General features: G+C 36.4%; 1 protein-coding gene and 1 pseudogene across 1 annotated transcript in view; both read left to right on the top strand.

Annotated features, from left to right (window-relative positions):
• The window catches only part of CDH12 (cadherin 12), a 415,721-nt gene that overhangs the window by 379,979 nt on the left and 19,267 nt on the right, over positions 1-16,475 (top strand). Inside the window, exon 8 of the mRNA XM_068535175.1 lies at positions 8,545-8,681. Within this exon, the coding sequence (XP_068391276.1) occupies positions 8,545-8,681 (137 nt within the window). The remainder of the gene's footprint in view (positions 1-8,544; positions 8,682-16,475) is intronic.
• On the top strand, positions 9,670-14,559 carry LOC137755081 (large ribosomal subunit protein P2 pseudogene; annotated as a pseudogene).

Genomic DNA, 16,475 nt, shown 5'->3' with positions numbered 1-16,475 from the left:
GCAAAGGCATAATCACATTCTTTACTTATTTACCCAGGTATTATTGTCCATATTTTTAATAATGAGAAAACTGCCATGACATGCTTGCTATCTAAGCTCTTAAGTGCAGGCCCATATTTTATATATATATATATATATTTTTTTTTTTAACATCATTATTAGAGTATAATTGCTTTACAATGGTGTGTCAGTTTCTGCTTTATAACAAAGTGAATCAGTTATATATATACATATGTTCCCATATCTCTTCCCTCTTGCATCTCCCTCCCTCCCACCCTCCCTATCCCACCCCTCTAGGTGGTCACAAAGCACCGAGCTGATCTCCCTGTGCAGAGCCCATATTTAATCAGTATTTGCCTGAACTTTATTTTCTTTCCATTAGAGGAAGCTGCTTTGAGGTCTCTGAAAAATAAACCAAAGGCCAGGTGTAAAGCTTTGGGGGCAGACGAGGGTTAACTAGAAACGTAAGATCGTACACAGTCAGCAGACCACATATGACTATTAAAAAATAACTAAAAAAAGACTCCCAGAATGAGGAAAGTGTAAGCAACATTGAGGAAAAGTATAACAGCTATGATTTTAATAATATGTAGATTATAGTGTATTTCTTTTTCTTTAGAGAGCTATTTTATTTGTATCACATGCTTCCAAATAGAATTTAAGGACAGAATAGTTCTGCCTTTATTAATTTAATAATTTAACCTAGTCTTTAACTTCTCATCAAACATTTAAACCAAACAAGGGGAGCTATCTAAACTAAGATGTAATCTGCGATGAGGAAAATAAGAATGAGGAGGAGGATTAGGAAAAAAAACCCAAAAAACTAAAAGGAACTAGTAGGAAATTAGCAACTACTATTTAAGGAAGTTTGAGAGAAAGATTTGGGACTCCTCAGAAAACAATTTAATTGCAATCTTGATGAAGCAATTACAATCTAAGTGTTGTATGTGGCTTAAATTCTTAGTAGAGTGTTTATAGAAATAAATTGAACTGAATTTACTTTCATTTAGTTACCTGCCACCAGACCAAAAAAAAAAAAAACTTAAAAAACAAACACTAGCAAAGAGTGAAGAGTAAAGAGATTTTGATCTATTATTAGTACCTGGACAAAATATTTCCTACCTTGACCTGAGTTATTACTCTTAACATTTTTATTGCTTAAAAAATGAGATGTAATATTTTTAAAGTACTCTGTATCATCAAGTACTTTTTTTACAAAATGTGTTTGAGAATTGGGACAGGGTCAAAGTTAGCTTTTCCATTAACTGTGAGAAAGCTATTAGGCAAATTAAAAGAAACAATTTTAAGGGGAGTGTTTACCTAATGAAGAGAACAAAACTTTAAGGCATTTCTGAAAACTCATTTTCAGAAAAATAATACAATTGTTCTCTGTCGAGTGGTCTGCACAGATTAAGTTAATGCATTAATTTTTGATTTCCATTGAATTATTAAAACAGTTTTCTTATCAACAGTCACTGTGCATACTTCTATGAACTATAGATTTGTATATCTATCCGAAACATCTTTTTTTAATTTGAATTTCATCTACTCACCAAGTAAGTATAACATGACTCAAACACAATATGTACCTAAAAGTTTTACTCATTCAAACTGGTGAGTTGGGCCAAATTAGACAGTTTATACGATATTGTGATTTTTGCTGAAACCCGGCCTCTGTACACCAGCACCAAATTGAATCTCCAAGACAGATTTTTGGGTGAAGTAGAAAAGAATAGCTTTACTGCAGGGAGCCAAGCAAGGAGTACAGGGCAACCAGTGCTTAAAAGACCCAAACTCCCGGAAGGCTTTCAGGGGCAGGTTTTTATAGACAGGGTGAGGGAATGGGGTTGCAGGGTGTGTGATTAGCTCTTGGACGTTTTTCTGATTGGTTGGTGGTGAGGTAATTGGGAGTCAGCATCATCCACCCTCTGGTTCCAACCAGTCTGGGGTCTACGTGCTTGTGGGCAGCATGCAGTTAATTTCTTCCACCTGCTGGGGGTTTCAGTATCTGCAAAACAGCTTAAAGGACATGGCTCAGAAGATCCTTGACTTTGTTTAATGACCAAAGTATTATTATTACTTTGTCTTGCTTGACTGTTTTCCTTTCTTTCTGTATTTTCTCACTTCTCTAATTAAATTTATTCTTTGAGTAAAGTTTTTCTACAGACAAAAGGCAGCTGGAGGACATGGGTGGGAGTCTATCTTGGGAAATCCTCATAGGGTCGTGCTTCGTTATGTGATTAGTTGCAATTAAGATATCAGTCTAAAAAATAAAAATAAAAAAAAAATAAAAAATAAAAAAATAAAAAGATATCAGTCTACCCTTAGATTGAATGTGGACTGTAGTAAACCCAAAGTAAACCAGTCATGGCTAACTCTGGGTCGGTGATTCTCCTGAAACTGATCTAGACACTTTATAACCGGGTCATGTCTTCTCTTAAAGTATCCAGGAAATGTAGGAGTGTTTTCATTGTCAGTTCATTGATGGCCACATCTTATCTATGTCTCCTAATTGCTATAGTGGGCAAAATACCACAGTAGAAAATGGCTATTGTCCAATGTTTATCATTCAGTCAGGCACAGGGATCAGCCAGCCACACAAAGGTAGGACCTTAGGAAAATGCCAGGACCTAGTGTTAAGAGTCTAACCGGCTATGGGAAGATGCTGAAGATGTTTTACTGAGTAGAAAATATTCAGATAAGAAGGCAGTAAGCTTTCTAAGAGGATAACATCCAGAGGAAGGGGTATCAAACATCACAAGGTGATGGAGATAAAAACTAGATGCCAGAAAATAGTGAATGAGAACCGAAGCACCATTGTAAGAAATAAGGCCTGGCTATTGTGCCCATGGTTTGTACTTCCAGTGTTTGGGGTTGGGGGGCTTCGTAGTTCAGGTGTTTTAAATTTGAAGGCTACATATGTCACAACTTTGTTCTAGAACAAAGCATACATTTGTGTGATAGGAAGAGGTTTTATTTTAATTGAAAAATAATACAAAATAATAATGTGGAAAGAGAGAGGGAGGTAAGGATATGTACACACACGTACATACATGTACACACCCCACATGAATGATTCCATACCTAGGTACATATATCTTATCTCATTTTGTCTATACCACATTTACTTTTATATTGCTAGGTAGGTATTATTTTCCCAAATTTTACAGAAGACAAGGAGAACAGGCATTAGGGAGAAAGATTCCTAACCTAACTGCACAAGGTAAGTGAAGGAACCGGTATATCACCCTAGTTGTTTCTCCAAAAAGTTCATGTTCTTAATTCTATACCTATTTCTTTGCCTCTCAGGGGTAGTTGATTTATGGAATGCAAACTCTATATGTCAGTGTTAGACTGAAATGACTAAATAAATGAAATTTGCTTACTCACCTTCTAAGATATTGGATTTTGGTTGATAGATAGAAAGATAAAACAGAGATAGGCACATTATTTTATGTATGCAATAAGTAAGTTCTTGAATTTTTAAACACATTACCAGATAGACCTAAATTTAAAATGAACTGTGGGTGTGTAATGGTTCATTGTACATAGATTCTGTTTGACTCAGCTTTCTAAACTGTAAAATATTCTGTAAGAATTAACGAGAAGTAAAGTGATCAATTGTCCCAGTTTTTTCTGGGACCAAGGAGTTTTTAGGATCCCAGGATATTCAGCACTAGTACTGAGAAAGTCCTCAGCAAACCAGAAAGATTGTGTTGTCCTAAATAAGACATTCCTAAAACCCTAAATAGGGTTTGAAGTAGAAATATTTAACTATTATATAGGTAGTAAGAATAGGATCTGTGCATTGGTTCAATATAGTGTTTAAGTTGCAGATGCTATGTGCAAATAACATCCCAGGTCCCTGGCAACACAGAGGTGAATAAAGTGGCCTCAAATAATTTAAAGGGCCTTGAGTAAGGAAGACAATCACGGGCACAAAATGTATATAATCTGTCTTATGTTTGCCAAAATCTGCAAAACAATTGAGTGCTAGGAGCATCAGAAAAGGACCTGTTCATTGCAGAGATTTGCAACAATGCAAATACGTGCAGAAGAGCTTTAAATAATATCATGCAGTTTAATTGGAGTAAATGAGAAAAGAAGAAAGGAATTCCAAAAACTGATGGAGGTTCTACTTAAGGAATGGCAGCGTGAGAAGCTCTGCAGACATGCTCCCAGTGAAACAGCATAAATGGTGAAAATTATTTTTTAAAAATTACAATCATATACGGTCTCTGGAAAATTTCCTAAGAGCATATAGCAAATGAAGAAACATTTATTCAAGAAGATCTATTAAAACACGATAAGAACATCAAGAGACTGTGGCACTTGACCCCAGACCTGTTTCTTCCCTTCCACTCCCATCTCCCAGCTCAGCCTGATAGAGAATTCTCTCTGGACTCTGCATGGAATGGCTGAGGAAACATGGCTCCTCTCTCCTCAGCTCTCAATCATGGGATATAGTATCTTACCAGGAGGGGCAGGATGCCAGCGTTTCTCATCTTCTCCAACTCTTGAGTTTTCAGAAGCGGCCTGGTGAGTGTGGTTGAGATTGGCAGTTTGTTTCCTCCACTCGCTCCACTCCTCTCACAGGGCAGAGGCCCTACCGCAGGCAGGCTGATAATATGGGGCCCAATCACTTGTCTCATGTTGCTTGTTCCACTCCCAGAGAGTCAAAATGAGAAGACCATCACGCCGCCGTCCGCCGCTGGCAGCAGGGACGCAGAGAATTTCCCAGGGTAAGAGATCCCATAGGATTGGAGAACTTTAGCTCTTCCCAAAATACGTTCCTTTATTTTTTTCAGTTTTAAGAGACATAAAATAATAAAAGTACTAATTAACAATGTTTTATTGTATTTTTTACTGTATCAGTGTACTATAGATAACAATATATGTATTACATATATGTATAGATATATAATAGCACATGGCTGCCTAGGAGTAACATTTCTATATTTTATTAGAATTAAGTTAATATAAATTTGAATCTAAGTTAAGCTGCATATGGTAACATCTAGAGCAGATAATAAGAAAATAACTCAAAAATGTGGTATAACATTATTAAAAGAATTAACATTCCACTAGAAAATATACACTTCATGAGAAAGAAAGTAGCAGAGGAGAAATCCAGAAACCTTGCACCATCACAATTTTTATCCTATAGAAATGAAATTTCCAGATAATTGGAGCTTATCCCAATTAATGAATTACATGAAAAAGTTTTGAACTAGTAAGTTTAAAATGTTTTAAAACCTACCACCTACTGCACAACTTGAATATATGAAAATGATTGAATTGTTCATTTTAAATTGGGAAATTGTATAGTATGTGAATGAAGCTATTATTAAAAATAAGGCTTAGGAAAAAAGTAAGCATATGTTTGAAAAGTGAGGCTTTATTGCAGAGCTCAGAGTAGGATATGTTAAGGTTAGAACAGAGTGCTAATAGGAAACAAAAATTAGAAAGTATTATGTATTATACATATTTGTATTATACAAATATCGTATATTAACGCATGTATGTGGAACCTAGAAAAATGGTACAGATGAACCGGGTTGCAGGGCAGAAGTTGAGACACAGATGTAGAGAACAAACGTATGGACACCAATGGGGGAAAACTGCGGTGGGGTAGGGATGGTGGTGTGCTGAATTGGGCGATTGGGATTGACATGTATACAGTGATGAGTATAAAATTGATGACTGATTAAAAAAAAAAAAAGTATTATGTTCCATGCAAAGTAAGAGAAATAGATTTCATTCTATATGGAAAATAGTAATAGAATCTCAGCATTGCAAGGTACATTCAGACTCTCCAATCACGCTTAAATTTGTTCTACCACATCTGCACCAACTATTTCGACGTCAATATTTGACTACTCCTGGTGCTTAACGGTTTTCTGAGGAAACCCATTATGACCCTGTGCAGCTCTGACATCAAAAAGTCTTTGATATACTTATCCAAAATCTTAATTTCTATGGATTCCATTCTCCTGTCCTATCTGTATCCCACTGAAACATAACAAGTAAATCTAACACCTGCTTCACATGAGTGTCCTGATCAAATTAAAGGCGGCTAGCACGTTTTATGTCTTCTTTCCTTCAGCCTGCATAGCCCTAATTATTTCAACTACTCACAACCCATTGAATCAAATATCTTTCCAGCCTCTTATCTTTGTCTCTTGGCAAGATTCTGGTCTACAGAAAATGCTTACAGCCTTGTCCCCTTCAGATACATCTACCCTGTGCCTTAAAAGTGATGAACTCTTAACCCATACCCTAATTACACCTTTTGAAGTGTTCATTACCCACAAGATCATGGCCCACCTCAATAGAATTTACGAGACCCTCCTTGACCTAAATCACTTATCTTTTTTCATGTTATTGTGCCTTTCAGATATTTTCCCATATTTCCCAACAGCTTATAGTTTCCCACACAAACTCTACGGTTTTGCTACTGCTGTTGCAGCTTCCTGAAATACCTTTCCTCCTCTCCTCACTTTGTCTGCCTCTCTCTTCTCGTGAATAATTCCTTTATAGCCTTCTAATGTCAGCCAAACACCGTGTGCAGGAAGGTTTGCCTGAATCAATAGGTGTTGAACCAGGCATAGGCATCTTTTCTTTGCACTCCTGTAGTGTCTTTTCTGTCTTTCTACCAGGCATAAAAATCATCTGTTTATCTGTGTTCCCCCAACTAGACTCTTTATCAGTGGGCATCTTACTTTACTACTTTTTATGTGTTTCAACCCTAGTACAATGTCTAGTGCATAGTGGGCACTCCGCAAATATTTAGTGAATGCTACAATTAAACACCAACCATTGTTAGTCTACACCAACAATTCTTTAGAAATGCTATAGTCACGAAGAAGGTTCAGTAACAATTTGCTTCTTAAATTAGGCATGTGCTCAAGTTGAATAAAGGTGCTGAAAAGGGGTATTGTGAGAAGATGCTTTTTTGTTCAGAAAAGGACATCAGGCAATAGAGCGAATTAAGCTCATTATATCTTGTACTCCTTGAGTTTTAAATGTGCCTTAAGTTCATTTATAATTTTTGAGAGCATTTCTATGAGATAGCATGTTACATTGAACTCATAAGGTATGCATTATCATAAATCAACAACAGAAATATCAGAGGCAGATAATAACCTTGGTTCATACTCTGATCTTATCAGTTACTAACAAATATTGACAAGCTATAAATCTCACCTATAAAGGCAAACTAGCTTTGATCTAGCGCCAAAATGATATGCAAACTGCTCCAGTTTTAGGTAACCAGTTTGTCAAAATTATAACTTGCAATTTTGAAACACATGTCTTAACTAACTTTTCATGATGGCCTGGGGATTTAGATGTGCTGACTACTATGATGTCATCTGTTTCAGCCACTGTTTGTAAGGACTTCACCTTGATTCCCTGGCCAGAAAAATGGTGATAAACATATTGTGCATTCAGTCTTTTGATTAGCAGAACCCTTTTCCACTTAAAAATGATCCATTTAAAATTGGTAAGACTATCTTATGATAATTATGTGGAAAACATTGATGACCTAGTTCAAATATCAGCTCTAAAACTTTCTAACTTTGTGAACTTCAGCATATGTTTTGTTACTCATATGTAAAATGGGGAGATTAATAATACTCATTTTTTAAGGTTGTTCTGGGAATTTGTTAACATATATAAATATTTAGAACAATACCTGGCACATGGAAAGATTTCAAAATGTCCATTAATATGATGATTGAAAATATGTTTGAAAATAATTTTACATATATCACTCTATATGTCCACTGTTACATAAAGGTTTATACAAATGCAATATGTCTTTTATTCATTTTCTTGCATTTCATAGTCCAGCTGCTTCACATAAAGAAGGCAACGTCTGTTACTATCAAGAAGGTTGGCTAATACAGAAGATAAAGAGACATTATTAGCCAAGATCACTGTTTTTTGGTTTATTTTTTAAGAAAGTTGTCCTGACATTTAAAGTAATAAAACAACCATGGCCCTTTTATATGTGTTTGAGGGAAATATTTCTGTACAATTATCCCATTGTCAGTTAAAAATTTTCCCCTTAGTTTCCCTAACATGTTTTTTGTTTTGTTTTGTTTTTTCTGTCCATGGAAAGGAAGACTCTACCTGTGTTCTGACCTCAGTTCTTTGTAGCTATTTCCAGATGCCTCTCCCACCCCCAGCTCTTCCCACAGTCACCATTAAAGAATCTTTTACTGCTTGAAAAAGTTTTAATATTCAGCAGGTTAAGGAAATCCATGGTCAGCTTTAGAATTTTAGTCTCTGCTGAGCTTTCAAGGTGTCAAGGCCCTAAAATAATATGAACAGCAGGAGTACTAAATCTTTCATTATTTCCAGTTTTCCCTTGAGCATACTGACTTTGCAATAAAGAAGCTGTCATTTATACTCTTCTTTACTGCAAGGTAGGTAATAGCTACAGGAAGAAAAATAAGGAACTGTGTCAAGTTAGCCTGACTGCCATCATGATTAATGTGTAATCATTGCACACTTGCATCTACTTTTTTTTATATACAGGTACTTCATAGATTGGAAGAGTGATGGAGACAGCTACTTTACAATAGATGCAACTGAAGGAACCATCGCTACTAGTGAATTACTAGACAGAGAAAGCACCGCACAGTATAATTTCTCCATAATTGCGAGTAAAGTTAGTAAGTATGGCGTGGACGGAATCAATGTTATACTGCAATTCTCTGGATTTCACACTCTTAAATGAGTCCCTGCTGAGATGTTTTCATTTTTGGACTGACAGCCAAGTGGTCTCTTGGGGAAACTCAGAAACCTGCTCCTTTTGCTCATAGCATTAAGTCCAGAAAAACTGTGACAGCTGCCAATGAGCCCTGTTTGCAGGACTGCATGAATATCTAGCAGTGCATTTCATGGTGAGATCTCATCCTTTTCCACCCTGCAGGAGGAAATAACCATCACATGAAATCATCTTTTCTGAAATATTTTCTGAAATTGAAGAGAGCATTTTTAAATTCACCCCTCTTCTTTCTCCTTTCATTAAAATGTATTTTGTTATGAACATCATTGTGAAATATACAGGAGTTTTAAGTGCAATTCTTCAAGTGCAATTCTTCAGTCAGAATCTATAGGATTGTTAGCAATTACTCCTTGTGTTGGTTTCTGCTTGGTCCAGAAGAGAATCCTTTAGACTGAGAGTGATTATAGGTCTTATGTGTTTGGCTGGACAATTCAGGATATTATCACAACTTCCAAAGGTAACAGATGAGGGTGGGAGTGGAGACCTTGGCTAGCAACATACTTGTCTGTAACAGAAGTGCATTGTACCGGTCCTTCTGCTTGGGTTCTCTTGAAAGATTTGAGGAAATCCCTTCTGAGTATCTTTCATTTTGTTTTCCTCCTATTTTCTTTCGTGCATCTGGTACAAGTACTCTGACAGCTAATGCCACCTTTCAGTGCAGGGAGAAGCTAACCGTGAACATTTCTGTTGAGGGGCTTTGGGTCAGTCTCAACTCAGTGGGTGTAAATGGGAAACAGTTTTGTTAATCTTCAACAACTGCTTCCAAACATGCATAATCAGACACCTACTCCCGGGCCTTAATGATGCCTTTAGCTGATTTCATTACTTTTACGTTATTCTGATTATTAAAGGTGAATTTAGCATAAAAGAACATGCAGCTTCTGTCTTCTTTGTTGGACTACTTCTCTGTTATGTTAGAAGACGACTGCTCTGAGGCTGCCATACTAGAGAGGTCACATGTTGGTGGTCAGGTTGACAATCCCAGCTCAGCTCAGCCTTCTAACCATACCTGTCAGAGCGCTAGATATGTAAGTAAAACCATCTTGCAACCTCTAGCCAGGCTGCTTGCTAGCTGAATACCACAATGTAACCTCCGTCATTACCATGGGAAATGGAATATATACTCAGCCAAATCTTGCCCAGATTCTGATGCACAAAATTGGGAGAAATACTGAAATTGTAATTATTTCAAACAACTATATTTTTGTGGTCATTTGTTGTTGTACAACAATAGATAACTGAAGAACTCAATGACACCATAAGTTGGAACTTTGATTCCTTGGTAGTGGGGGTAAAGATTCTCCAGCTGGACTAGAAAGGAGAGAGAGAGAAGTAAAAATGCATAAATCTCTCTTTTAAAGATTTTTTTTGAAATATAGTTGATTTGCAATGTTGTGATCATTTAAGATGTACAGCAAAATGATTCAATTATACATGTATATGTATAAATATATATTCTTTTTTTTACATTCTCTTCCATTGTAGGTTATTACAAGATGTTGAGTATAATTCCCTGTGCTATACAGTAGGTCCTTGTTGGTTATCTGTTTTATATATAGTAGCATGTATATTTTAATCCTAAACTCCTAATTTATCCCTTCACCCTCTTTCCCCTTTGGTAACCATAAGTTTATTTTCTATGTCTGTGAGTCTATTTCTGTCTTGTAAATAAGTTCATTTGTATAGTTTTTTTAGATCCCACATATAAGTGATATCTCATATTTGTCTTTCTCTCTCTGACTTAGTTTACTTAATTTGATAATCTCTAGATCCATCCATGTTGCTGCAAATGGCATTATTTCACATAAATCTCTCTTATCTGCCCCCCAGAGAGTGCTCCCCTGGTTGCCACTGCTTCTAGGATTAAAATTGACTGGCTAAATGGACTGCCCAAATACTAACTCTCTTCATGTGATTTTTGAGTTATTTGGTATTGGGGTCTCTGAGCATCCCATTTGCGCATGAACTTGATATGGGTACCCAGTGGTAGACCTTACAGCTTCTTAATTCCAGGTCCCCTTGTGTAGCAGACGGCTTTCTTGTAGACCTTACAGCTTCTTAATTCCAGGTCCCCTTGTGTAGCAGACGGCTTTCTTGGGTGAATTAATAGCATGATTGCTCAACTCCAGCTTTCTGTTTTGTCCACTTGACCCTGAGGAAATTCACACATCCTGGTCATGCTGAACAGGTACATTACAGCCTGCCCCTCTACCATATGCTTTCTCTGTCATGCTGTCTCCTTTCAAATCTGCCCTCCTTGCTCTGTTAGGCTCTGAGAGCTGATCATCCAGTCAGCTGCCTGAGAAGACAGTCTATCAGGAGAACAGAACCAAATGCCAGTCTCCCAGTTCTCTTTAACTTGTTTTCGTGAAGTTTCCTTTCATGCTAGGCACCTTTCTTCTCTCCCATATCACATCCTCTTACAGTTACATATGTTATTCATCATTCTTTTCATGCTTTCAGTTATTTCAACTTTGAATGATTTCCTTCATCCATAACACTGAGGAAAGCTTAACTATAATATAGTTAGAAAATAAACTTTAGTATTCTAAGATCTTTGACAAATAGAGTAAAAATGAGATGTCTAAGTTATGGGTTATAAGACCTCTATCAACTATATTATAGTCACTCTCAATGGCTTGGATATAGTAAGTGATAACTGACCAGAGGTAGCCTATTCAAAAAACTTCTATTTATCAAAAATATATTTTCCACAGTAGAATATTTTTCATTAGAAAACTATCTTGTGCGACCTACCCTTTCTATTAATGCACATGCAAAACATGTGCATATTTTTAGAAGGAGGAGTATTAGGTCCAGTACCTTAACTCAAGATGAAAGTCTGCAGCTAGTTCTTCACTCACCTGTACTGTAACTCTAAAAGGTCTCTTTCTCCCCAGCGGCTACTATAGCTACCAAAACCATCATCATAGTGTGAGGGCACCCATCATAGCAGGTCTGGTACCTGCAGTCAGAGCCTGAGTTCCAACCACTTGGAAAATGGAAGGGGAGTATGCATCCATACTGTGCAAACGAGTGTCATTGTTCCTTAAAAGCTTAGATTTTTCAAACTTAGAAAACTGTATTTTGTTAATTATTAATAGAATTAGGGCACATGCTGGCTCCTCTCTGACTTGCTGGATGTAGTTTTTACCTAAATCCAAATTAGGAAACCCCATTGTGTGGATTCCCATAAGTTATGTTGGCTCTCACTTGGACATATGCAGAACTGAGACTTAGACTCGTAATCCATACATACACACAATGTGAAAGGGCTGCCAAGCTAATATTTCTAAAATATCTACCCCTCGTCCATTCCACTGTCTATTCAAAGACTACTGTGTGGAATTTAGAACCCTCAAGGAAGTCTGATGAGATGAACACTATACACCTCCATGAAAAAGAAAGAGGCTAAGTATATATCACATGGTCATTAAAGATTCTGCAATAAGAATAGATTGTTGTGGGCCATATTTTGTTTGAGTTCACAGAGTTTGAAAGTAAACTTTATTTATATTTTAATACATAAGGCTGCTTTCAATGATCAAATTAGCCAGCCTCAGCAGGAAACTCTCATTATGGTGAATGGCTGAGAAATAAATAGCCCACACTTGCCCTGCCAAGTGGAACAAAATTGTGTAAGTGTACCTTACTGCAGATTGAACTAGCATATGTTTTGGCCCTGACCCTTCTATAAAAACTCTCAGATGCAATGAAATGGTACAATGATTGAACAACTTCCAATTAATTAAAAAGCAGTCATTAATCAGAGTTGCTATAGTCCAAGGTCCAAATAGTTTTATTAGACTACTAATAATTATTTTATGCATTATTGCTTTGATGTTTTTATACTAATCTTGAGAATTAAAAAAACGCAAGCCTCCAAAAATCACTTCATTCAAATTATCAGAAACTTCCAATGGGCAAATGTTTCTAATTTTTTTTTGTTTTTTGTTTTGGCGTTATTATAACACATATCATTAGGCAAAGATAACTACATTAAAGCCTTAGAACTTTTATATAATTATAAAATAAATGGATAATACCAAAGACAATTCTTCTTTTCTTGGTCATGTTAATTATCCAGATGGCAATAGATTGTTTCTATTGTGGAAGAGTTCAAAAATCAGTGATAGACTTACTGCGTGCTATATTTGGGGAAAATGTTATGTTTAAGTATACCATTATGAGTTGGGATTAAATTGTTGAGTAATTTTTAAGGTTATTTAGCATTAGAGCTACTTTGCTTTAACTTTTTTTGCTTCAACATAATGTAAGTAGTATCATCTTCATATATACAGAAAATCAAACTGAGATTATTGTCTATAATTTAGGCTCAACATAACTTCATCTAATTTTTTATAAATTGTATAGAACATTATATACATGCAAAGTATTAATGGTTGTGGGTTAAAACTAAGACTGAAGTCTGTTCTTAAGGACAGTTTAGGAATAGAAACTGACCCCCAAAATTATTTTAGTTAGTTATAACTATGCAAATTATGCTGAATTCCAGGGACTTCAGACTTAAGTGCGCTCTCATATAGCCTCCAAGGGAAAGTTGCCAAAGGTTGATACTGACCAAACTGTGGTCATTAAGTAATGAAGGATTTAAACAAAAATAAATAGGTTTTTTGGTAGAAGTTTTTAAAGGGTTTCTTCCGCCTGTGTGCCAAATAGTTAGCCATGAAATGGTGTTCTCAGACCAAATGAGAAGAAAGTACCTAATGTTTCTATAATAATTGTAAGTGATAATATTATAAATTAGTAAACCAAACTATTATAGTAGCTTTATATACATTCACTCAATTTATTACTGTCCACATTGTAAGTGAAGAAATAGAGGCTAAGATTTATTTCCATTTGTCACACAGCAAATGATGACCAAGCTAAGACAGGAGCCCAGGACTCACACTCCAAAACACAATTTCACAGGGACACATATTCACCTCCTTATGCTTCATTTTTAAATAAGTTAATAGTAAAATTAGTCAAGGTGATTTTTACATACATAAATAGTTAAAGTAAACTATTAAAAAATTTTATGTACATTTGCATTGTACATATAATTAAGCTGAAATTATTGTTAGCCTTGGCATCTATCTATCATCTATCTATCTATCTACCTATCAGCTATCTATCATCTATCTATCTATCTATCTATCCACCTACATTTAAGCTCGTTGGACTGCTTACCTATTAGAAATCTATAGTGGATTTGCATTTTAGAAACAAAATACAGACTCAAAGTATGAGAATAAGGAAATATGTGTGCAATATTATGTGTGTGCCAGGGTTGTAGGTAGGTAGATTGCTATCTCTATCCAATAAGTGTTAATTACTAGATAAGACTCAAGCTACAAGAGTTCCTAATGATTTTATTGTGAAGGATCCTTTCTGATAACTTCCCTGTCTATGGAAAGATTCTTGCCTACCTACACTGCATGGCCTCCTCCCTGCTGGCTGCCCTTAGTGGCAATGCCTTTGTCAGTGCCAAGGACATAAAGAAGATCCTGGACCGTGTGGGCATCGAGGAGGTGGGTGACAACCTGGCTCAGCGAGGTCACCAGTGAGCTGAAAGGAAAAAACCCTGAAGACATCAGTCACTGCTCAGGGTATCAGCCATCTGGCCAGCGCGCCCACCTCCGGAGGGCAGGTCTGCAGCTCCTGCTGCTGCTTCAGCCTTGGCATCAGCAGAGAAAAAAGACAGGAAGAAGAAGGCGTTGGAGGAGTCAGATGACTCCCTGGGTTTATCTTGTTGAAGAAGAGTTCTGCTCCCCTGCAAAAGTGATAAGATGTCATTTCTGACATCAGTGGTATCACCGATGCCCCATTCTGTTTCGTAGAAGCAAGTCACTAGACCCAGACCACACTTAAGGGCAAAGAATTACATGGAGGTAACTCATGTTGGTATCAGGGAGTGGGGATTCTTGGGAGCCATTTTAGAAAGTTGCCTACCTGATGTGTTTCTTGGCAACTAGACGAGTCTCTCTAAAAGTGAAGAAAGTTTAGAGACCATATTACTTAACCACTAGGCCTGAAAATTTTGTGAGAAAGACAACAATCTGGTTGAATTCATAAGTATGCAACCAAAATACAAAGTGCTGTAAGAGAGAAAATAATTAAAATAATTATTTTTGAAGGCATAAGCATAGTATGTCACACAGGAATTATCATTTGAGCTGAGTCTTTAAAAGATGAAGAAGATATTGAAAAGGAGGAAAGGAGGGTATTCTAGGTTGAGGAAACATCTTAAGCAAAGGCAGAGAGGTATTAAAGCTCATGTCCAGATGAGAAATTACAAGTAAGGTGGTACAATTGGTGCCCAGAATGTGTAGGGAAGGGTAAAGAAAATGCATTCGGAAAGGGAGCCTGAGATCTCCTCTCTATTCTCATATAGAATACAGTATTGTTAGGTACAGTCACCACACTGTACAGTACATCCCTAGGAATTATTTATTTTATAACTGGAAGTCTGTACACTTTGATCACATTTATTTTTTGCACACCTAGCACCCCTGCTTCAGGCAACCATTTCAAGATCAATACAAATATCAGATCATTGTGTTGTACACCTAAATTAATATAATGTTGTATGTCAATTATATCTCCATTTTTAAGAAAGAAAGAAAAGAAAGGAAGCCTGAGGCCTTATCAAACAGAGTCTTAAATACCACATGGAGAAATTACGAAGTTTTTTAAGTGGGTTTTTGAGCCCATCCTCATTTCTGCTGTTTCTAATATATGTCCCTAGCTCAACATATGTCCAAAGAGACATATATCACTTCTCCAACTTTCCCCATCTGGTGAGTCTGGAAGGTAGTTATGCAAGGGACCTGCATTCCTGTAAACCTGCACTGGCTGGGTTACATTATATCCATCTGGGTGACCGAGGTTAACCTCATCAGGATCAAGAGACAAGGGTGAGTCTGGATTTTCTGCAGTGTTTGAGCCGTAGACATTTCTTTCTAACTTGGCCAGTCTTTTTTCAAAAGGGCACTGTAAGTCATATGCACATTTATTGAGAATAGGCATGCAGGTTGGCCCTTTCTTTTTTACTACTGTTCTTCAACTTCTTAATTGTTACCTGAATCAGAATCACCTGGGACAGTATTCCTGGACCCCATTCAAGACATAACTGAATCAGAATTTCTGGGATTATTGCCAAGAAATCTCCATTTGAAACAAGATACCTAGGTCATCTAATGGATACTGATGTTGGAACCAGTGTGCTAAATTCTCTAAATATTAGCATGGATTTGTGGAAATAAAACAGCTTAATGTAGCTATGAAGACATGTACATACTCAGAGAGTGTAGTTGACTTCTGAGGACTAAATAAAACCATTGGTTTCAATTCTGGATTGAAGCCATTATTTTTTCCTATTTTTTCTCAAATAATTGCCTTTCTCTTACACTTCATGAATACATTACTTTGCATGTATGAGACTAGGTAATTTATCTACCATTTAATATTTCCCTTTTTTTCCCCTGAGTAACTATATGAAACTATCAATATTTTGTATTCTCAAAGAAAGGTAACTTTGATTTATACTAGTATTGGCAACATTTTACTAGTACTTGTAATACAGAAAAGTAATACATACTTTGAAGAAAGAATCACTTATAAATATTCAACCATTTCATAAAGCCTTCAATGTGTTGTATACATGGAAATA

This window comes from Eschrichtius robustus, chromosome 2 (genome assembly GCF_028021215.1).
Source record: "Eschrichtius robustus isolate mEscRob2 chromosome 2, mEscRob2.pri, whole genome shotgun sequence".
NCBI lineage: Eukaryota > Metazoa > Chordata > Mammalia > Artiodactyla > Eschrichtiidae > Eschrichtius > Eschrichtius robustus.
Note: the sequence above shows the minus strand (reverse complement) of the source record. Positions and strands in the feature narration are given on the sequence as shown.